Here is a 23,568-nt window from a genome sequence, read left to right on the forward strand (position 1 = left end):
CTAGCAGAAGTTCAGGAGCTAGACCAAACCTCCAATGAAGATACTCCCCCCACCCAAGACGGCGGACCCCCGAGCTTCAATAATAATAATAATAAACATTCTTGCACATTTAACAGCACATATTCTCATTATTATTCTCAAAGTCAAATTAGTAAGTAAACAAAGAAGAGTCGAAATGTATCCGATAGTTGTTGTGAATCTATATATTTGATATACTGTATGTACAAAATAAATAATAAATCAAGAAGCAGAGAAATAGCCTGGTCGTATGACTCGTATCACATTCATTGAAAAAAAATGTCAAAAATGTACAAAAGTTCAGGCAGAGACAAAGGCAGCTTGAAATCTGTATGGAAATACGTACGACAATGTCAGCTCATTGTCCATACAGTATAACCTATAGCAGATCAGGCAGGTCTACGCTAGGACCAGGCAATGTGGATAAAATCAAATATCACAATAGCTATATTTGATTATAGCTATATAAGTTTTCAAAAAACAAAAAGAAATAGCAGATCTGAGCTTGTTGATCGGCTATACTTATAACACTTTATGCCATGTCACGATACTACGATAATCCCAAATCTCCAGATCATATCTCGTCTCATATCACGATATGGATATAATATGGATATATTTGTGTCATTTCAGAATATCGATAGAATATATTGCCCAGTCCCAGTCTACGCTAAAGTTACAGATTAATTTCTTTTTTCAGCGAGAATAACAACAGTGTTCAGGTCATATTTAATCAAGTATCAACTCTAAAATGCATAGTTAATAATCAGTGCTACAGTATGTGGTTTTGGTCACGATCCCATGGCCATAATTAACAGTCTCCACCATCTGATAATAAATGCTAAGACCACCGTTTCTCAAAGGTGGGGTCCGGGGGGACCAAATGAATGGACCCTTATGGGTCTGTTACTCTGAGAGTGTACAAATAGAACCAAATGAGGGTCCATTCGGTTCCCCTTACGGGTATGTAACTCTGAGTACACAGATTGAACGAAATAGACCCATATTTGGTTCCATCTGTGCACACTCAGAGTTACAGACCCGCAAGCGTCCATTTGGACCCCAGGTGGTCCCCTGGTAATTTCCTGTTTGAAATGCAGGGTTTGCCATATGAATACCCTTTTGGGGTATTATTAAAGGTATTAATATCATAATTTTATACCTTTGCTATAACTGGTATCCAGTGAGAAAGGCTCACGGTTTCCAAACATAGTTATGGTCTCCTATATGGTTAGTCTAAATATTTCTTAAAGCATTTCCCTTTTTTTCGTCTTGAAGGATAATGAACACTGCAACAATGGGAACATTTAAAAACACAACAGGTCGGCGACTACACTAAGGTCTGCACAATCGCCGCGTTCGACACAAAACCATATCAAACCAAATGAGGTATAGAACAACAACAACAACAACAAAGGAGTATGTTGAGGTAAAACCACACATCCAAAGAAATACATTAAGTGTGCTTAAGTCTGAAGAGAAGACAATACAGTTAGTCCTTTCAGGGGCGTCATGCCTGGAATCCAGACAAGTTCAAGCTTCCTATGTGAAAGGGGCGGTGTCTCGGAAACCCAGGGGCCAAGGATTCTGATTGGTCTGTGGGTGGGGCGGGACCAGAGCCTTCCATTGAAAATTCAAACCACTTCCACTTACTGTGATTTGTTGAGCACTATCCAATCAACAATGACATTAAAACGGACAGTTCTACAAGCGAAGTGAAAAGAATAAAATCACACCCGTGTGAAATGCTCTTGTTATCGTACAATTTATGTTATTATCATTTAACCATGATACAATGTTTAAAAAAGTATATAAAAATGTATATTTAATATAAAAAATATAGACTGTCATATTTTGCGGAAATATCAGCTCTTATCATCATACACCTCATACTGGCCATTGGCCAATCAGAATGCCTGTTGCCTGTGATTGGTTAGCTGATTTGCTCGTTTACATATGACGTAAATTTTCCCTTCAATGTCGCGTTTAATGTTTTGATGTTTAATTTACATCATATTTAGCGGAATTATGACGTAATTTCTCCGTTCATCGTCAATGGCAAATCTTGAGACGTGTGGGGACAAAAGCTGTTTATAGAAGGGACTGGCGCCCCTTAAAAAAAAACCCTGTGTGAAGTGAGGGGCGCTCTTATCGTCATACATAATCATATATCATCAAACATCACATTCCGTGCTCAGCCAATCAAATCATCACTACACACAAACACACAAAGCTGGGCATGGGGGGGCTAGCGACCCTCAAAGATCACACTAGTGTGAAGTGAGGTGCACCCCACTTCTTTAAACAAGCCATTTAATGTTTGTCTAAAGTGCTCCTTTAAGCAAACATTAAATCATTAAAAGTCCATAGATTTGGCTGCCACATGATGTCACGTGGGGTGCTGTTTTTTAAGGGTCACGACTCTCTAGCCCCTCCTATGTCCAGCTTTGTGCGTCTGTGTGTAGTACCCCATAGTGATGATTTGGCTGAGCACGGAATGTGATGTATGATGTTTAATTTCCGAAAGCCAGACTTTGGAGGGGCTACTGCCCCTCAAAAAGTAAAGTCAGCTGAATGGAGCGAATCAGTCTGGATTCCAGGCTATTGGGTCCCAGAGCAAGTGACACCCCCTATAGAGTTGACATTTAACCTCAAATTCTGTTCATGCAGATTTTCTCCATTTTTGAAGTAGGCCTTAAGTGATCACTATATTTCTCTGAAATGACGCCCTTTCTTCTTGGTTGCTGACCTGGAAGACGGTCTCCTCATTCCTGACGTCGCTCTCATCATGGGGAATCGGCATCATCGCTCGCTTTCACCTGGGACAGACCACTGGCAGCAAACACAACAGGACAGTTAGCAGAGCTGAGAGCTGCGACTGATTAGAGCTACGTACTGTAGGAGAATTATAGACGGAAACATCTATCAAAAATCTATTTTAAATTAAATTATTTTGCGACTGCAATCTAAACTGGCCGAGAGCTGCACACAGACCACTTGGGAAGCAGATTGAGGGGAAAATACTGGACTTTAGAGATCACAGGCATAGGAGTCAATGCTAAACAGTGTTAAGGGAAGACCATGAGGAAAATGTCAATGCATCATCACCACTGTACTGCTGCTGTTACAGGTTAACAAGCAATGAACAGGTTCACATCACAAGAGAAGTTAGTGAAGTCAGATTGTTTTATTACAACAACCAGTCTACTTTAACTGTGATGTGGACAAGTGAGTCATCAGTAGTCTTGTGACACACAGACTACCATGCCCTACACAGGTACTGTGAAGGAACCAAGGAAGGAAGTGAAAAAGGGGACAGGCCAGGATCAGCAGACTCAGTGGCCACTGGCCAGGAGAGGGCGCCAGAATCACACTGCAATGTGTCACAAACCTCTGCATCCATCCGCTGCTCTTACAGCAGAGCTAGAGAGCGCAAAGCAGTGAGACATTGGACAAATTAAAAAAGAGAGAAAAAGAGAGAAAGATGTAACCAAAGTACATGAAATGGGTGGGTGGGATGGTAGACTTCCTGCTTGATGTGAAACCATTAAACACTAGAACCCTAGTGTCCATATGGTCATAATAGGAGGAACATCTGTAACACATGTATGTGTTTGCTAGCATAGTTGCGAGCCATTCACTGCCATTCATTTATTTCATTGTGTGTCTTATTGCTATTGCCGGTTGTCATGTCGTTTGAGGAAACAACCCCCCCCCCCCCACACACACACACACAAAAAGTATGGAGATAAGAGGTTTCTGCAATAACAATATACAATATATATACATTCTACTGATACAGTATGCGCCATAAGCTGGATTCACCTTTGAGAATGTAGTCGGTTAAGAGGCTGGGAACCTTGTCACTGTCCTCCAGCATCGCCTGTAGAACTGAAACACAACAAAGGTGTGCTGAGTACGGGTCTTCTCTGTTAAAGGTAGTAGAAGTCGGTGATTCTCAACCTATTTAGGCCACGACCCCCCCATAATAATCATATTTGAACTGTGGACCCCCCGAGCCATTACATTTAGTTTGACTCGGTTCCATGGATAAATATTGTGAAAATAGCAGATCTACAAGCTCCCAACACTAGCTGCTGGGAGGTTGTAAGTATCAAAACAGTCTGAAAAGTCCATAAATTGTCACTTCATTGTCATCTGGGGACCCCCCCCCCCCCCCCCCCCTCCCCAAATCATGTTGGGGTCCTGACCCACAGGTTGAGAACCACTGGTATTCTACCGATTCGCCTGTTCCTCTGCATTGGGCAGACTTGATCCCCTTTTCATGCTGCTTTGAGATTGGTTACCAGCTCCACCTACAGGACACACCGTTGTATTCTGTACTCCTTAGTAGGGTGGTCCTCCTTAGCATCTCGCAGGCTGCTACACTGGTACACTTTTATCTACAAAGCCATTCTTGGTAAATCCCCTTCCTCAGATCAAACGCCTGGATGCGTCGTACCCATTACCAAATCTGAGGCAGGGAAAAAAAACACACACACACACACACTTTTTTTGGGCCCTGGGCGTGGAACGATCTACAGACCAGATTAAAATTGGCTTCTTTGATCCCCCTAGTGACTTTTAAGAAGATTGCCTTGGGCACACTCTCCAGCCATTACTCCTGCTTTGACAAGTAGCAAATGCTGTGATCTTAGTTTTATATTAGGTTATGATGTATTGTTCTTATTAGTCTTTTTATTAGTCTGTATTTGGTTAGCTACTTAGACTCTCTCTGAGCCTCCCTGGTAGTAGGTTCTTGGTATTATGGATGTCATATGTTTGTCTTTGTCATGTCCTGTATTTGTTGTTACTGGCAGAGCTGTGTAACATTTATGTGCCTCTTCTCTTGGCCAGTGCGCACTCGTAAAAGAGACTATGGTCTCAATGTGATTTTACTGTTAAATAAAGGTTAAATAAAAGGAAAAAAGAATCTGATGTCAACCATTGCTATAGTGTGTTTGTTCAATAACAGCGGTCTCCCCCTCCCTCTCTCCAGCTCTTTAAACAGAAAATACATTTTCAGTTTTGTGTTCCAAAGTTGTCTACTTTTTTTACAGTGATGAAATTGGAAGTTTCATCAAAATTGTATCCTGTATGAGTTCTCTCTTCTGATTGGTCCAAAGAGCTGGAGAGGCAATATGTAGAATTATGATTATTGTTCCAATGCATACAGCAAACCAGTTGAAGAAATTGCAGATTGATGCTTTAACTTTGTGCTTTTATGAAATATCCATTCATTCATTCATTAGGGTTTTATGCAAGATGCTTCTGAATCTGAACATGTATTCTATTGCTAGTTTGCTCATTCTGTTCCGGATGACCGGATCCCAAGTAGTGTATATTTGTACGTCTCTAAATGTTATGATGAATTGAACATGGTGGACCCTATTGTAAACAAGTGTAATGCTTTATGGTGTCGTCCACAGTTAACGGTCTTGTATTGAGTTGTGCTTGAAATGTACTGTAATTCTCCAAAACTGTTAATAAATTCCTCAATCAATCAATCAACCCTAGGACTGAGAACTTTATATCGTTAGAGGAGATACCGGTACTCACTCTGGGTGAGAACCTGGAGGTCTTGTACGGATGAAGGTCCTGCTTTCTTCTCGTATGGGATGACCGTTGTCAGATACTGAGACACAACACAGAAGGACGAGGAGTTAAACACTACATACCTTTTTTACACTGGGGTCCCCCAGGGACTAGTCCTAGCTCCTTTTATCCCTCTAGAGCAGGGTACCCCAATAGGCGGCCCGCGGGCCATTTGCGGCCCGCGGAGCGCCCCCTTTTTTGGGGGGGGGGGGGGGGGGTCCCAGATATAAATGCCATTAAATGGGGGTCAGTAGCCTATGCATGTCAATCTGGGCATCCTTTTCAAATGGGGTCCTGCCCTGAAAATGAATCTTCAGGGCAAGACCTCGACCTCACGCGTGCGGACTCGGCCCCCAGCCTGGTACCCTAGTCAAAATATGGCCCTCGAGGAAAATTAATTGGGGAACCCTGCTCTAGAGTCTACACCAAATAGTTGAAAATAGTGAATCTATAACGTTCACAAGGCCCAGGTTGGAGCGTGTTGTGAGCCTGTAGATCGACTTGTATCTGCCACTGTGTTGCCTAACCTCAACGTGGCATCAGGCACAAAAATATCTTTCAGTTCCATATATGGATATATCCATATGCATATATGATATCCTGATGACATCAGGGATCTTCATCTATGGGCATAAAAGGCACACATGTCACCAAACGGACAGCTACAGAGATTTCCATATATGGGCACAAAAGGGACAGAGGTATACTACGGGTAAGCTCACAAAGCCCCCAAACCTCTAGTTTGAGAAATTTGGAATATTTTTTAAACATTTTAACAACACTATTCTTGTCTGGGTGTCCCTGGAAACACATTATTTACAGATGGGGGTCCGCGGGGGAATATATATCACGTGGGGGTATGTACATGGCATGAAAAAGCAAGAGAACCACACCACTGGGTTAGTTAGTTAGACTGACGAAAAAGAGTAAGGAGAAGTAACCTGTCGTTCATTTGCCCCACTCCCAAAAGTTTGCCGGAAGCCATTTTGAATGGCGGCGGAGAGCCCATCCATGCTGAAACGCTGAAGAGACACAGGAAATAAGGAGGAAAGCAAAGCAAGAATAAGGAATGAGATAAGAGCAAAGTGGAAACGTGCAGGCAGTGGTGGAAAGTAGCTAGCGCTTCACACTGAGTGTACCCCTTCCTGCCACCTTCTACTCGACTGATGCTAGCGAGACATATTTTTCTTGACCACAATGTTACGAATTTAGATAGCATGTTATCTAAACAGATGCTACGTTCATTGTTTACCTAGTATTCTATAGTTTTACGTACATATTATTATTTTGATAGTATATTGTTTAGACTGATGCTAGGTTCTTGGTTTACCTGGTATCCTATAGTTTCAATACACATATTATTTTTGATTGTACATTGTATAGACTGATGCTAGGTTCTTGGTTTACCTGTGATGCTAGTTTACTGAGGCTCTTACGCTTATTCTAAGTCGCTCTGGATAAAAACGTCTGCTAAATGCCTAAATTGTATTTTAAATTGTAAGTAATGTACTTAAGTACAATTTCAATGTGTTTTTACTTGTCTTGTCACTTTATACTTCTACTCCACTACATCTCACAGGTACTTTTTAATCCACTACATTTATATGACGGCTTTAGCTACTAGTTACTTTGAAGATTTGGATTACAAAAAATGTATTATTACATTTCCAAATAGCCCAAGTATTCAAATAAGTGGTTAATCATCAGTTATTATGTAGTGTACAAATGGGTATTCTGCATAATGAGTAGTTTAACTTTTGCAACTTTAAGTAGATATTAATGTACTTATGTACTTTGATTAAAGAACATTTTGAATGCAGGACTTTTCCTTACAACAAAGTATTTTACACGGTGGTATTACAAATCTTACTTAAGATTGAAAGATTAGCACCACTGTGTGCAGAAACAGACAGGAATATAAAGAACAAAAGAAGGAACCGAGACAAGGAGATTTTTGGATCAGTCCAAGTGTAGCAGGAAATGTAAAGAAAATAGTGTGTAAGAAGTACTTGAATGTGAACTAGTGTAGCAACTGCGTGTCCCAGATTGCTGGTAGGGTAGCAAGAGGTGAGTTTGTTACTGGGAGGCCTCAAAGTTGAGCTTTACCTGGAGCCCCTTAATCTTCCCCTGTTCATATCATTGGTCCTCACTAATGCTCATTATAAAATGGGACCATTTCTGTTTACTCACTCTGTGTCTTATTGGTGGACTATAGACGGTTCAGAAAATAGATGATTGTATTCTCCTCAATATATCTTTTCTACATCAAATATCTTCGGCAAAAAATTGCCGAAAAATGTAGATCGGCTATGCTACCCCCAGAAAATGTATGCTGGGACTACAGTAATTATGCACCCACAGAGCCAATAGAGCACCGAAGTCTGACGTAATTTACACATTCCTACCGGGGTCCCTGGAACAATATATTTTCAGATGGGGGTCGGCGGCCAATTACATATAGTTTTTGGGGTCCTTGACATGAAATAGTTCGAGAACCACTGATATACCGGTAGAAACATTAGGTTTTTCAGAAAACTGTCATGATTTAGAAGACATTTGTAGAATCTGTTCTCAGGTCTAAATGTTAAAGCAAAGCGGTACACTGACCGATCCGAGCGTGGGCGTGGCTCTCTCCACGCGCTCCGCCCCACTCTTCGTCTTCTTCTGCTTCCTCTGCAGCTCCCTGTGCTCCTTCTGTCTGTTGTGCACGGCGATGAGGACGGAGATGAACGCCTCCTTCACCTCCTTCTCAAAGTCCAGCTCGTCCCGCAGGGCCAGCTGTACTATCAGCTCCTCGGAGAAGCTCCTGATGGTCGCATCCACGTCTTCCAGGTGCTCGTTGAGCTCTGCCAAGCTCATGGCCCTCAGCTCTGGTTAGACACACACACGCACACGCACACGCACACACGCGCGCGCACACACACACACACACACACACACACACACACACACACACACACACACACAGGGCTGTCACAATCATGACATTTTACGTGGCCACGATTAATTATCAATTATCAAACAGATAATTGAAATTGATGATTGAATTTAGTTTTTGGCATTGAGCATTGGAAAATAGTTAATACATTAAAATTGTAAATAATGTAAACGGCGAGGTTCTCGTGTAAGCATGGAAATAACTAGCATATTATGTATACATATTATCAAATACATCATAAATCAACATAATAAATTAATGTTGTATTTCTGTTTGCCTTTTAGGCTTCGTGAACAAACCTTTCACAGGGCAGATATGACAAATAATGTAAATGTACAAAGACTGACACGCTTTATTTATGTATTTATTTAAATTACAAAAATAGCCGATCTACAACCTTACGACACGTTGTAAGCCTGCCTACTGGTGATGTCACTGGTAGGCAAGATTCTGAACTGTCCACAGCTCTGACTTGTCTGTTTGTTGTTTTCGTCATCAGTTTTAGTGTAGGAGCCAAAATATACATTTTGTTGTTTGTTTCTATTTATTGTTTATTTTTTCCCACCCTTGGTTTTGATGTTCCACTTCTCTTACCTAATTGATGAGCTCCTGCTGTGTGTCTGCTAATCATTTTACTTATGTCAGCTGTGTGTCTGGGCAGTGGCATTCAGTGAGAGAATGGGGGTGAGCTCTAGGCTCAATATTTTCTGTTGACCGTTTATCTGTGTTTAATCGTTTATCTACGTTTACCTACCTTTTCATTTATCAACATTTTCAGTACACCTTGTTATCTTCTTAATAAATCACCTTAACTACAATAAGAAGTTTTCTGGATTTGATTGAAACGCGTCTTCTATGATTCGATGGGAAGAAGTAGTCGCTACAACATTTAGTCTAGGAAATCCTCAACGGCATGTGTTGTTAGATACTCACTGTCCTCATAGCAGTGTGTGTTACTGGAGGTGAGCAGGTCCAGGCTGAACACAGAGAGCTCCGACTGGGACGGGTGCTGATCTGCAGCCTGCTCCACCGAGTCCTGCATCAACTCCTCTATCTCCTCAATGACCTATTGCACGCACACGCGTGCACACACACACACACACACACACACACACACACACACACACACACACACACACACACACACACACACACACACACACACACACACACACACACACACACACACACACACACACACACACACACACACACACACACATTTTTTTTGAATAAAATCCCATTTAGTTTTAGTAACACTAGAGTGGTTAGCGGTACCTGTTTGGGACTGGTACCGCTATGCAGATGTCAGAACATGCCAGCTCCATATATGGAGATATAGGGCAGAGGCATTTGTGCTGGTTCTGGACAACGGTGTATCCGACAAACTCGACACTGCACTCCCTGTGGGGGTGTGGAGTGCATGTGTCGAATTTGAAGTCAGTGGGGCGAACGGTTCTCGAGTTACGTGGATTACAGACGTACGTACAGACTTGGTGCATATAGATATAAGATATTTATTATTTAGTCATATTTTGCTTAGGTCCAGGCTTGCCCTAGTGGTTACTCCAGATGCTAATATAACATAACATAACATGTGTGTGTGTGTGTGTGTGTGTGTGTGTGTGTGTGTGTGTGTGTGTGTGTGTGTGTGTGTGTGTGTGTGTGTGTGTGTGTGTGTGCGCGTGCGTGCGTGTGTGCGTGTGTGTGTGACTGTGTGTGTGTCTGTCTGTCTGTCTGTGTGTGTGTGTGTGTGTGTGTGTGTGTGTGTGTGTGTGTGTGTGTGTGACTGTGTGTGTTACCTGCTCGGCGGTGAAGAGGGGCTCGTCGTTCAGACAGGACACGATGATGGAGTGCATGTCCAGCTGCTCCCTGAGCTCCTCGTCGTCTGACAGATCCACCAGCTCCTCACATACTCTCTGATGGGACAGGAGGGGGGGGGGGGGGGGGGGGGGGTAATCATGTCACTAAATCCTCCTGCTGTCCTGCTGGCACAATGAATGATTGGGATTTATATGAAATGAACAGCACAGATTGAGGTGCAGGAGTCAGGGAAATTAGGACAGAGAGAGGGGGGGGGGGGGCAAAGAGAGAGAGGAGGGCAGAGAGACAAAGAGAGGAGAGAGGGGGGGTGGACATTAACCCATTTAGGCCTGACCTCAAAATTAAAAAAAATAATCTTCTAAATCCTCCAGTTTTCTGAAATAAATATTTTGGCACGCTATGAGCTTGTAGATCTGCTATTTTTCAATAGCTAAATTATAACAATGTATGTAACACCAAAAGGGGTTCCCGCTCAAAATGGGTTAAGAGAGGAGAGAGGGAAAGAGGGGCATGTAGATAGAGAAAGAGACAAAAGAGAGGAGAGAGGGAAAGAGAGAGGAGAGAAGTGTGATGGTTGCTACTGTATTGCCTCATTTAATCTCTGTGGTAGGACGCATGAAACAAATCAGATCTACAAGCTCAAAGCGTGGTGCAGAAGCAACGCGTTGTGAGCTTGCAGATCTGCTATTTTCAACGCACGACACTGGTACGACGGAGCATATCGTTGCTGTCGAGCAGAAATCGCTGATCTCCATATTCTTACTTTTTGTGTTTATTTCATAAATTAACATCCTATACTTGATCACACTACAGCGTCACACACAAGCATCAAAAGTAGCAGATCCGGAAGCTCGAAGCGTGGTGTGAAGCGACACATTTTGAGCTTAATCCTGAAAAAGAACAGTTTTGGACGTATGAGGTTTCCACTTAGCAGAGATGATATACAGTATGAGGCTTAACTGACCGTCTGCTGTGGCTGGCTGAACATGGCGGCGAGGTGGAGGGCACGCGCCCGCGACCGTTTCCAGTCCAGCGGCATCACACGGCCAAAGTTGTCGGTCAGATCTCTCCAGAGTCTGCGGGGGGGTTAACAAAAGCCACTGAGCCAGGCACGCACATTTCTAATCTGTGATTTTAATATTGTGTCGGACCTCATGAACATTGAAATAGGGCTTACCGGTAAGTGGTTAATTCATCGTGTACAGCATTCAAGTAAATGCATTTTGTTACAGATGATGCAATGCGAGTGCGAAATTAAATCAAAGGATTTAAAAGGTTTAAACTAAAGTATATAAATACAAATCACAAAAGCTGCACCTTTACAGTATATCTATAATGTGTAAAAATGTTGTAGTTTTTTGGACATTGTAAAAAGGCTTCAATATCTGATGTGAGGAAAACCCCTTTACTTGTACTTTATTTTTCCTGCCTTGATCTCCTTGCCGCCCTCTTCTCTCTGACACTATGGGAACTATGATTCTGATTCTTTGTGCTGTTAAACACTGCTGATACTGCTGTGTCTGGCGCCACCTGCTGAAGCCAGGCAGTTATTGCTTTTGTTTACATAGTAATGTTCAGTGGTGGAAAGTAACTGCCCATACTGTAAGTACTGTACATAACTCAAGTACATTTTTGAGTACTTGCTTCTGAATAATCAAATATACCTACTGAATCCAGCAACTTAAAATCTGTTTAGTTTAGCTGTGTCGTTCAGAGAGTATGCTCCGCTCTCTCAGATGCCAATTGTCATTGAGAAGCAGCATGTCACTCTGCTGCAACTGAAGCATCTAGCCATGGACACCGACCAGCTACCTGATACGTACACATGATGCCAGCGGCTGATCACGTTACACTAGTGACTACAATTTACAATGTAGCAGACACAACACTGTCCTGGGACAGTACTTTTGACTAGATTATTGACATACATTAACTAGTAATTAAATGCAGCTCCACCTTTACCAGCTGCAACATTAAGCATCACTATGTAACTTTTTGTATGAATAAAATGCAATTCTGTCCAATCTGTATGGTAGTAGTAGGTGGTTCTATTTTGTCTCCCTGCTCTTCTATATAGACATTTAGATTGTGTCAAATGTCATGTTTCAACTATAGACACAGGATCTGACGTGAATTTTGACCTTCTATTTATCCCGACTGAACAAGCAGGCAGGTTCTATTAGCTCAATGGTAAACAATTCAGCACTTGCACAGGATTTTACATTTGGTTGATACAAACTTTCTACATTTACTTATTATTACTTTGTACTTTAGTTAGGTGGTTCTCAAAGTGGGGTCCTGGTGGTACCCCCAGGGGGCTTTGGGGAGGTTCCAGGGAGTCAGAGACCAAATGGACCCTTATGGGAATGTAACTCACAAGAAGAGAGTGCAAAGGGATTGAAAATGTACACACTTACAGCCTCAGTAGCCAACTCAAAAGAGTTTCACATAAAGGCATAGCTCTGGGCGTTAGAATAAGGATAGCTCTGGGCTGGCTATGGACCAGACCAGAGCTAGAAGGAGTTAAGGAGAACTCCTTCTAACGCTATGGACCAGAGAGCTAAAGGGAACAACAAAGTGTCATCATATTATATTATATACAGTACACTCACTGGTCTCGTTTCAACAGCGTTTCCTCTGTGATGAGACTCACAGGAGCGGTGCTGATGATGAGATCATCACCATCATCATCAGTGAAGCACACGGACAGCCTCCCGTCCACGTCGGTCACCACCATCATGAGCTCCTCCGTCGACTTGAAACAATTGTCCATTGTTTTGTTCCTCTCTTCAAAATCCGTATGCTTCAAGTCCAGCACGTCCATTAGGTCCACGACAACTTCTTCTACTCCGTGTTGTTTTTGTTGTTCGGTCAGGCCGACGTCTTGTTCCATAATAATATTATCATCATCATCATCATTATCCCGCCGGCGGCGCTCAGAACAAGAGCCGGCGTGCAGTTTGAATCGGCTCATGTCGTTCCAGTCGTCCTCGAGAAGAGGAGGCGCTGCTAGGGGAGCCGCCATGGTGGCTGCTGCCTGCCTGCCTGGGGTGGGGGCTGAGGCGGTGGACCCACCGTGCCGTGGCCGTGCAGTGAGCCACCCGGAGCGGACTGGACTGGCTGGCGGGACCGGTGGCCTGCCTCCCACCTCCCTCCCTGCCTCCAGACGAGTCCAGAGCCGCTATGAGCCGCTCCTCCTCATCAGTGATGATGATGATGACGATGTGCCTCTGCTCTGTGTCGATGGAATGGAATGTCACCATAGATAGAGTAATAAAATGTCACACGCAACTCTACACATCCATCCCATAGCCCGGGAGGAACGGTCCGCACTGTGATTGGCTAATAATTGGTTGTCATAGGCGATAGCACCCCCCCCCCCCTCCTCATTTCTTTCATATTTTATAAATACATTTAATTGGAGACAGAGTTATTCATATTTAATAATATAAATATTATTACATTTAATATTTTATTTATTTAATAAACAAATAAATCTAAATCATTTTAAGAATAATTTATAAATTACTTAGTCAAATTTTAAATATAGCCTAGGCTATACACTTTACCGTTACCAGGGTGGAGGAAAATAAGTACTAAGTAGCAATAATAGCCTACACAATGTAGAACTAGAACTACAAGTATAGTAGCTACTGTAAAATAAACTGTTAGAATATATTTTTAAATACAGCCTACCTATATTTTCATGCCAACTTGACATGAAAAAATAGCTTACTATATAGTCCTTTGACTTCGGTATACTGTAAATAGGCCATACTTGTCTATACTACAAAAGTCTAAGGATTATTTTGTTTAATAGTTTTTCCCTTTTTTCCCTGCCAAAAGAACGTCTGCTGTGAGCTTGTTGACACCTGTTATTTATCAATAGCAAAGTATGTTTTCGTAAAAACATGATTACTGTAGGCCTAAATTGCTCTGGATTAAGAGCATCTGCTATATGCCTAAATTGTAAATTCTAACAATAAACTAAATCTGCAAAGAAACTATAGTAGCCTAATAAATCGGTAAAATGCTCTGGGTACTTAAATACAGAAAAAGTACTTACTTCCCACCACTGGTCTAAATAAGGATCTGCATATGAATAGGACAGGGAATAATGTTACTGGGTACTCTGTTTGTGGAGGTGAAAAAACAACAATGCTTGTGTTGTTTATATTGCCAAAACAAGTGGCAAATGAAAACATAAACATAAAGAAATGTGTAAACAGAGCTGTCACATTGCAACTTAGAAAAGCTAGCTATACAAAACCACAAAAATGTGCCTTTAAAGAAATCAGTATTGTACACATGTCTTGGTATAAAGGTAGCTGGTATAAAGCGACACCTTGTGGAAAAGACAGGACCTTACCATCAGCATTTCATTTCCAAAGGTTTCACAGGTTACCAACGGCAACAAACTCCAAACAATCATGATGTGGTTGGTGCATGGGTATGGACAGAAAAGAGACATTACAGGACAGGAATATAATCGAGGAATTCATATTGTTTATTTAGCTGCAGACCTTTTCACATGGGCTGAATACAGTAGGAACTTGAAGCTAAATATTTGACAGAGAACCTTCCTGCGTCGGTGCTCCCTCAGTCAGGCGGTCAGGACAAGTCAGGGCATTGAAATGAGTTCACCTCTGTCCATGTTGAAGAAAACCAGGCGTCTTCCACTCCAAGGCTCCCTGGACCAGGAACAAGGGTAGGCTACTTGTGTGTGGGGGGGGGGGGAACTTTACAATTAAAACGTGCAAGAACTAAGGAGATGACATATTTAGATTAAAGTCCACAAGTTTGTCCTTATTTTCCCCCACAGAGAGAGTGGAAGGGTACCGTTCAAGGACAATCTTACCAGAAGTAGGTCTTGCAACTACCTTATTACAAGGCAAATCTTTATACGTACCAGCGCTGCAAGTATTAATTATTTTCTTAGCAATTATTTTTGATACCTTTTTTGATTAATGGAATAGTTAATATAGAAGCACTGCCTGTTTCAATTGTGTGTGTGTGTGTGTGTGTGTGTGTGTGTGTGTGTGTGTGTGTGTGTGTGTGTGTGTGTGTGTGTGTGTGCTATATAGCCCATATGAATCGATCGATGAATGGATTATCCACTTCAGCCTTTTTAATTTGTCACAGTGTCCTGCAAAAATTGTGAAAATAGCAGATCACGCATAACAAATCATGTTGTAAGCTTGTAGATCAGTTCTTAACATTTTTCCTATAATGACATGCCCAAAATGGGGATCGATTATTAATCGATTATTAAATTAAATGATCAATTAACTCAATTACATTGATTAACTATTGAACGCCCATATACCAACCAAAAATGGCTACACTGTATAATGAAGAATTTCCCCCCTGTTTTCTACCATTTGACTTTGATTGCGAAATGTCTTGTTGATGAGCAGTTTAGTGACTGCTAGTGCTGCAATCATATTTCAGAATATGAAGAGATCATTTCTGGCCGACACCCTCCCACTGTGTCCCAGCGGCCTGATGACAATGTCTCCACGTCAACATCAAAATCTTTCTCCAATACACTCAGTAACGGTAAGGTATTTTTTTTATAACTAACGTGTAATCCTCTCTACTAATTAACCCATTTAGACCTGACGTCGAAATTTAAAATAAAAATCTATATCAGTGCATGGTGCTCAATATTTCATGTCAAGGACCCCAAAAATTATATGTCATCAGCCGCCGACCCCCATCTGTAAATATGTTGTTCCAGGGACAACCCAGAAGCAAAGATTTGAGTTAAAAACGTTCGCTCTGAAAGTATATATATTCAAAGATTTGTGCCACATTTTCATGATTTTTCAAAAATCATGAAAATGCTTTAGCTATTTTCCAATAGCTAAAGCATAACATAATGCTTAAAACACCAAAAGGGGTTCCCGCCCAGAATGGATTAAATCATAGAATACCTAGACATTTTTCATGTTGTGTATTTGTGGCGGTCACCCAGGTATTCCACCGAGTGACTATGAGCTGATGTCGTCCATGATTCAGCGACTGGCCTGTCTGGAGAGAACGCTGAAGATCCAGGCTCACCAGATAGAACACAAGGTGAGTCTCCAACACACGTCAGCACGAGGTACAGTCAGACATCAAGGCTAAAGGGATAACACAAAAGAAAAGTTTCCATTGTGTTCCGTATTCAGTTCATCAACATAGCATAAAAACAACACAATAATACGTGTATGTCATCATCTAATACGAATATTATTTACAAAGGAGAAAAAGGAGAAATGTCAGCAGTGAATGACACCTCCTTTCTCTGGGAAATTGCATTGACCTGCCCTTTTGGTTTCCTGATAGATAGTTTTTCAGGTAGTTTTGAAAGAAACCAGTGATTCACATCTTTTAATGGATGTTGTGGTGTCAGGGCATTCCACGTTTGGGTGGCAGAGTAGTAGAATGAGGATTTTCCCAAGTTTGTTCTATATTTGGGTAGTATAGCCTACCCGGTCGTTCAGACTCACAGTCATTCTGCCGTGATCTGTATACTCAGTTCTTCAGACTCAACCTCATGCTCCAGCATAGGGGTCTTCAACGTTTTTCAGGCCAACTAAGGACCACTAAGCTGAGAGAGAGATGGCTAGGGACCCTCACTACATATTGGATTCATGATAAATGTTGGTTTTCAGACATTTAACCACTTAAACCCTCAATACTTTGTAAACATGACCTTCTTTGACTCGGTAGGCCTGCCACCTACCTTGTCTCTTTATTCGTCTCTACACCAAACCTCTGCACTGAAAATAGTCATCTACAAGCTCGTGGTTTAGATTGCATGCTACATAGACAGATACATAGCTCATTGTTTACCAGACATCTTCTAGTTTCAATGTACAGAATGTTATTTAGATAGCTGCAAAGATCCGTGGGACTGGAATACTTGAAAAACAGGTGGCGATCCGAGCACTCAAAAAGGTAAAAATGAGGAGAGGGTGAATAAAATCAAGGTACTTTATTTAGAAAAGTAAAAATTCAGCCAACGTGTTTCGACTCACAGGAGTCTTCATCAGGGCAGGTATGAATGTATGTTAATTGTAATGTTGATGTATTTTAACTGGCAATATATTTTTCTATAATCCTATTTTTACGCCTCAAGGACAAAAGGATTTCTGTTCTGGAAGAAAAACTGAGGCTTCTTAAAAACACAGGTACCTCCCAGCAATTATCTAAGTAAATATATAAACATAATTAATTTCTTTAGTCTAAATGATTCATCTGTGTTCATTTAGAGACAGCTAGTGACCTGCCTGACAAAGACGACCTCGTTAACTCATGTAGCCGTCTGCAGACCCAAGTACATGAAATGGAGGTAAGTTCAACTTCTTGAACCCTAGCGATGGAACCCTAACCTATTAATATCTACAAGCTCACAACAGGTCACAGCACCACACGCTGTGAGCTTGTAGATCTGCAATTACTATAGTGTATATTATTATACAGTTTACAGTATAGCCCTAGCTGGGGGACTCCGGTAGTAAGGTTTTTAGGGATTACGAGAAATAATATATAGATATGATTTGTTTTCTTTCACAACAAAGCATAGAAACTACAAAGAATATAATAATTTTAAAAACACATATCTTGTATTGTTGGCGGCCAAATACATATTAGGGGGTCCTTTAAAGTTTAAGACCCACTACAATGTTGATTCACGTTGTGTTTAATGTGTGGTTCCTGCGTTGTCCGTGGCAGAGTTTTCTGAGTGAATATGGCATGATCTGGGTGGGCGATGGAGACAGCAGTAAGACCAGTGAAGAGGAGGGAGAAGACCATGAATCCTCCCAGAGACAGAGCTCCTCAGACAGAGACACGTGGCAACCAGGTTGGGGCACCAACCTTTCCTTCCTCTATATCAGGAAGCCTCTAATCCAGTATCCAACAAAAAAAATGGTTTCAGGTCACCCCTGTAAATAACTTTTATATCCAAGGCACCCCTGAATTATATACTTTATAGAACCTTACATTAATATGTCATATTACATAAATACGTAATAAGTACTGTAAATCTTTCCCCCTTAGATACAGTATGTGCCAGGCTGAAAACGTTACGAGTCACGACATATTGAAAATAATAACATACTTGACATTTAACCACTTGAACCCCAGCATCCCTATTCTGGGGGGAACATTCACCAAATATAAGTTCACAACGTGTGAGCTTGTAGATCGGCTATATTTTGGCGAGGAGGTTTGGCGGTCCATCATACTAAAGTATAGAGAGTTTATAGTAAGTGGTTAAACTGAAGTGATATTGATAAATTCCAAATATTATCATAGTATTCTGCGGCACCTCTAGACTTGTGTCACATCACCCTAGGGTGCCACGGCACCCAACAACTGCTCTATAGAGCGTCGCAGTCCTGCCCCCTCGAGAGACCCGGAAAATAAATCCCCGTTCATTTTCATCATAGACTTTTCAGAAAGTATTTAGAAATTAGAAAGTAGAAAAAAACGGCAGGTTACAACACTTTTTTTGTTGTTTTTCTTCTTTGTAATTATTTTGTTTGGTCCAAAATATTGTGTTTGTTGTCATGATTTGTCACGACTCGAGTTGGCTTCGTACGACGCTTAAAAGGTCTTTAAATAAATACTTTTTGAAATGTCTATGGGAAAAATGCATTGGGATTCATTTCCTGGGCCTGGCGTCGTCATGAAAGGGGGCGGGACTGCGACGCTCTATAGGCCAGTGGTCCTCAAACGTTTTCTTTTCAAGGACCCCCGGTTTGGTACGCATTAGGCCCACGAACACCCCATAACTCTGAGAGTTACAGACCTGGCTGTAAGGGTCCATGTGGTTTCTGAGCTCACAGCGCGTTGCATCGTGACGAGTCATGAACATGTATATCTGTACAGTACAATAATTGGGTAAATGTTAGCCCTGAAACATGACTGCCATGATAATAAACGGAATGTTTATATACACGTTTGGACTGTAAAGGTAGCGATCGCGTAAAACAGGCTGCAGTTGCGTCATGACTGTCATCATGGCAGTCATGTTTCAGGGCTAGGTAAATGTACTTAGTTACTTTGCACCACTGCTCTTGCAGCCTCCTCCGTGATCAGGAGCTTCCAGATGAACTTTGACCTGGTGGCGCAGAGCATCCAGGAGCTGAACGTCCTGGCTGGGGAGGGGACGTCCTTCGTTCAGGCCACAGCCAGGGGGGCACACCTGGCTCAAAAGACCCCTGTCCCGCTCAGGCTCTACAGCAATGGCATTGTGATGTTTGACGGACCCTTCCGCTCTTACCAGGAACACAGCACCCAGGTCGGTTTGTTCAAATAAGTGTTAAATAGCTCTATATTCCGCTGATACAACTGTTTGTTCAGTAAGAGGGGTCTCACGGTCACTACAGGTCTTTAGTATGAAACAGAAAATACATTTTCAGGTCGGGATACCAATTTCATCCCATCAATTCAGGAGAGAGAGAACTCATACAGGATACAGGATTAGCATGTTACATTTTAAGTAATGAAACAATAGATGAGCAGACAAAATAGGAAAAGGAACACAATGAATCTGATAAATGATCGTTGTAGGGTTCTCTCTCCTGATTGAATGACAAGACATTGGAGTCCCACTTGAAGATGGTTCTTCTGTTTGTTTTAAAGAGCTGGCGAGAGAGAACGCCTCACATTGCAAGCTTGTAGATCTGATCATGAACTTGGCTCACATCCAGCTGTTCTCGCTCTTTGCAGCAGTGCCTGCAAGACCTGATGGACGGATATTTCCCATCGGAGCTCCGGCAGAGATTTCCGGACGGAGTGCCTTTTGAGGTGCGTACTGCAGCTGTGTGTTTGTGTGGACATGACGAGACAGCACGGCACGTGTGCAGACAAGTGTTCTCTGTCTGAACATGAGACATTCCATGGGGCGGGTGGTATGAGGTATGAGGCCCAAAATGTCCCACAAGATGTTCAACTTGCTGCACAAAATCACAACTTGCTTTCATTCACATTTCAACCTGGAATCCCTATCTTGGGCATTCCATTATAGTGTCAAAAATACACACAAATATGTTTTTTCCCCCCAAATGTTCAAAATGTTTTAAGAAATAGCTGGGGGAAATGGGATATTTTTGCTATTCAGCAACAAGAGTGCGTGCGTGCGTGCGTGCGTGCGTGCGACGTGTGTGTGTGTGTGGGGGGTGTCTCAGCTTTTGTCAGATGTAAAAAGGGGGGTCTCCAAAGATAAAGGGTTGATTGCTTTGTGCAGGTACATGACAGACGGGAGGAGACATTTATTTTTAGGAGACCTTGGGCTGAGTTTCCTGGAAAAGGACAGTCTGTTGATGGAGCATCAGGCCAAGAATCATCCAGTACGGTCCCCTCTGAGATACCTGGTCTGTACTCCAGAGTTGCTTTTACACCAAATTGGAAATGTGGTACTTCTATGTATATACTGTAGTCGACAGAGTTCTGTCAAGTACTGCATCATTCTTGTCTTTTTTATTATTAATGTAATTTAACTATTTTGTAACATATATTGTTTCGAAAGGCTCCCTTCCTTCCTTACTTGCATAATAAAATACTTGGTCTACTTGCCCTTGGTCTAGTAGTTAATGTTAATCTATTTAACCCACCTGAGGCCGATTCTAAAAACGCCTTCTAAAAAAACCTTCAAATTATTATTAAAAAAACAAAAACTAAATTGTGTTGCTACATGTAGCAACAACTATTGAGACACAGAGCCTCTGTGTTTGCCTATGCCCCCTGATTGATCAGTTATTGTAGTATTGCCCTAGTAAGGATTAGCAGATATCAGCCCTAGAGTTTGTCGGTTTTATCACTCCTCTCATCCAGGCAAATACAAGCTGGGTATAATTGAAATAAAATGTGATAATGTGATCTACTTGCCTGTACACAGGCAGGAAGACCACTATGGATCAGTTCCTGAACAAGTTGCCCAAAGTGGTGGTGAAGGCTGGCAGAGTCATTGATATCCGGGACTCAGTCCAGGCTGTTCTGCAGGTGAGGCCAGAGAACATGGATGCCAGGGAATCTCAAGGCTGCCCAATACAATACACATTTACACATAATACATTATTTAATTGAATTAATACACATTCCTGCTTGTCATACAGCCTCTGCCTCATCTTTCACAGTCTGATTTCCACTTAATGTTTTCAATACAGGGACAGTCTGACATCCGCAATTCAGTGATTCTGGTAGAAACTCCAGTGCTGCAGGCCATGAAAGAGAGGTACGCAGTAATGTTAAATATCAAGTCCAGAAATTCTACATCATAGAGAAAAGGATGGAACATTTTCTAAAACGAAATCAGAGTGCAATGTACCCTGATTCCTTTTGTTATTTATAGAAAATGTATCATAGATTTTGTACCTACAGATGCAGTTTGGCCTTCATAAATGTCTTCTAAATCCAGTTTTATGAAAAACTTGATGTTGCTATATCAGTGGTGCTCAAACTTTGTCATGTCAAGGTCAAAGCAAAAATATATGTACTTGGCCCCCATCTCAGAAATATTTTGTTCCAGGGACCCCCCAGAATCAAATATGTGAGTTGAAAATGATTATAGATCTGAGGCCGATTCTACATGCCTTCTAAATCAGTAGTTCTCAAAGGACCACCCAAATTGATTTATATCTTGCCCCCATCTGAAAATGTTTGTACCATGTTTGTAGAAGCTCACGAGCTTGTACAGTATATATCTACTATTTTTGAATAGCCAACGCAAAATTTGTTTTTTACACAGATTCTTTAATGTGTGATGTTGCAGTGATGAGGTGACATAATGTAGAAGTGACCCCTGTCACCTTCTCTCTCACACAGACTGGAGATGTGTGACAGTGCGCGGCCTCCGTCAGCTCGTGATGTCACCACACTGAGGGTGAAGTCAGAGGACGGGGAGAACAGTTACATACTGAAAATGCGCTTCTCGGAAACCATAGGTCACCTTCGCCAGTATCTGGACAGACACCGGTGAGACGACTGGCTGGACTGTCCTGCAGGACAGTGCTTCTCAAGCAATTCCGAGGACCCCCAGTTTGATGTGGTTGATGTTGGGCAGAAACCTCTCATTATATTTTAACTTTTTGTTTTATTATCATAAATTAATGCCCTTCTTGATCATACATCAGTGTCACACAAAAGCATCAAAAGTAGCACATCCGCAAGCTCGAAACGCGGCGCGAAGCTTTTTGGACATATGAGGTCACAGGCCCCCATAGCTCTCAGGAGTTACAGACCTGCAAGGGTCCGTTTGGTTCCTAACTATCAGTAATATAGTGTTTGGGTTTTTTTACCCCCTGGAACACCTTCAAGGACCATGCACTGGGGGTCCCCGGACCCCGCTATGAGAACCACTGGTGCAGCACTAAACCGTTTCACCCACTGTAGTGTAAACATGTGATGTGACAATGAAGTTGAAGTTGAGCCATAATGAAAGGAAATACTATACTAATCATAAACACATATCCCACTATCAACCTGGCATTCCTATTTTGGGTATAAAGTCATTATCATAGGTGAGTATTTTTCAAAACTGGCCAAATAGCAAAAATAGCTGATCTACAAGTTCAAAACGTGATTCATCATACAACAGAAGTATACTGTATACCAGTGGTTCCCAAACCTTTTAGATCTAGACCGCTCAAGACCCAAAAGAGATGTTCGCCCAGGACCCAAGCTAGTGAAAATAACAGATCTTTAAGCTCACAACACGCCGCTTTGTGAAGTTGTAGATCGGAGATTTTCACTAATAGACATTTAATTTCATTTTAGCTTTTTTGGGAATGTTTTTTGAAAATGTTTTGAAACGATAATGTAGGAAAATACAAAATAAAGAGACCCATAAAAATGTGTTCGGGAACCAGTGCTGTATAGGAGTTTATGTTCATGGAATTCACCTGTACGCTCTCTCTCGTCTCGCCTGTGCCACAGGGGGACAGGTGTCATGGACTATGACATCATCAGTGTGTTCCCACAGCGCTGCTATGACGACAACCCCCACACACTCCTGTCCTGTGGACTCACACCTAACGCTGCACTGCTGCTACGGACCAAGATCAGCTGTTCACAGACAGACAAACTAAGAGACGGCCATGGGAGAAAACATCATCTCCGGCCTGGCGGAGATAACAAATGGGGGGGCGGGGAAAGAACCTGGACTTAAGGTGGTGTACCAATTTCAGGATACCAATGTC

General features: G+C 42.0%; 2 protein-coding genes across 3 annotated transcripts; one reads left to right on the plus strand and one right to left on the minus strand.

Moving 5' to 3' along the window:
- Positions 1-188: 188 nt before the first annotated feature.
- On the minus strand, positions 189-13,632 carry LOC306925560 (fasciculation and elongation protein zeta-2-like). 2 transcript variants are annotated; one of them, XM_079504465.1, is made up of 9 exons: positions 12,988-13,632; positions 11,340-11,451; positions 10,354-10,470; positions 9,485-9,617; positions 8,221-8,483; positions 6,555-6,635; positions 5,578-5,653; positions 3,844-3,909; positions 189-2,850 (listed from the first exon to the last, which is right to left on the minus strand). In XM_079504465.1, exons 1-9 carry the CDS (start codon positions 13,398-13,400, stop codon positions 2,834-2,836), a joined length of 1,278 nt encoding a protein of 425 aa, XP_079360591.1. In that variant the 5' UTR covers positions 13,401-13,632; the 3' UTR covers positions 189-2,833. The 2 variants fall into 2 exon arrangements, with proteins under 2 accessions (XP_079360591.1, XP_079360592.1); XM_079504466.1 differs by lacking the exon at positions 6,555-6,635.
- A 1,358-nt stretch (positions 13,633-14,990) lies between these two features.
- On the plus strand, positions 14,991-23,537 carry ubxn11 (UBX domain protein 11; the record flags this gene model as incomplete). Its single annotated transcript, XM_079503657.1, has 14 exons — positions 14,991-15,083; positions 15,198-15,238; positions 15,827-15,934; positions 16,353-16,453; positions 17,502-17,553; positions 17,635-17,714; positions 18,098-18,227; positions 19,453-19,670; positions 20,102-20,179; positions 20,619-20,745; positions 21,270-21,373; positions 21,538-21,605; positions 22,196-22,345; positions 23,306-23,537. The coding sequence occupies exons 1-14, from the start codon at positions 15,010-15,012 to the stop codon at positions 23,535-23,537; spliced, it is 1,563 nt and encodes a 520-aa protein (XP_079359783.1). The 5' UTR covers positions 14,991-15,009.
- Between the last annotated feature and the right edge of the window lie 31 nt (positions 23,538-23,568).

Source organism: Electrona antarctica, assembly GCF_951216825.1.
Source record: "Electrona antarctica genome assembly, chromosome: 6".
NCBI lineage: Eukaryota > Metazoa > Chordata > Actinopteri > Myctophiformes > Myctophidae > Electrona > Electrona antarctica.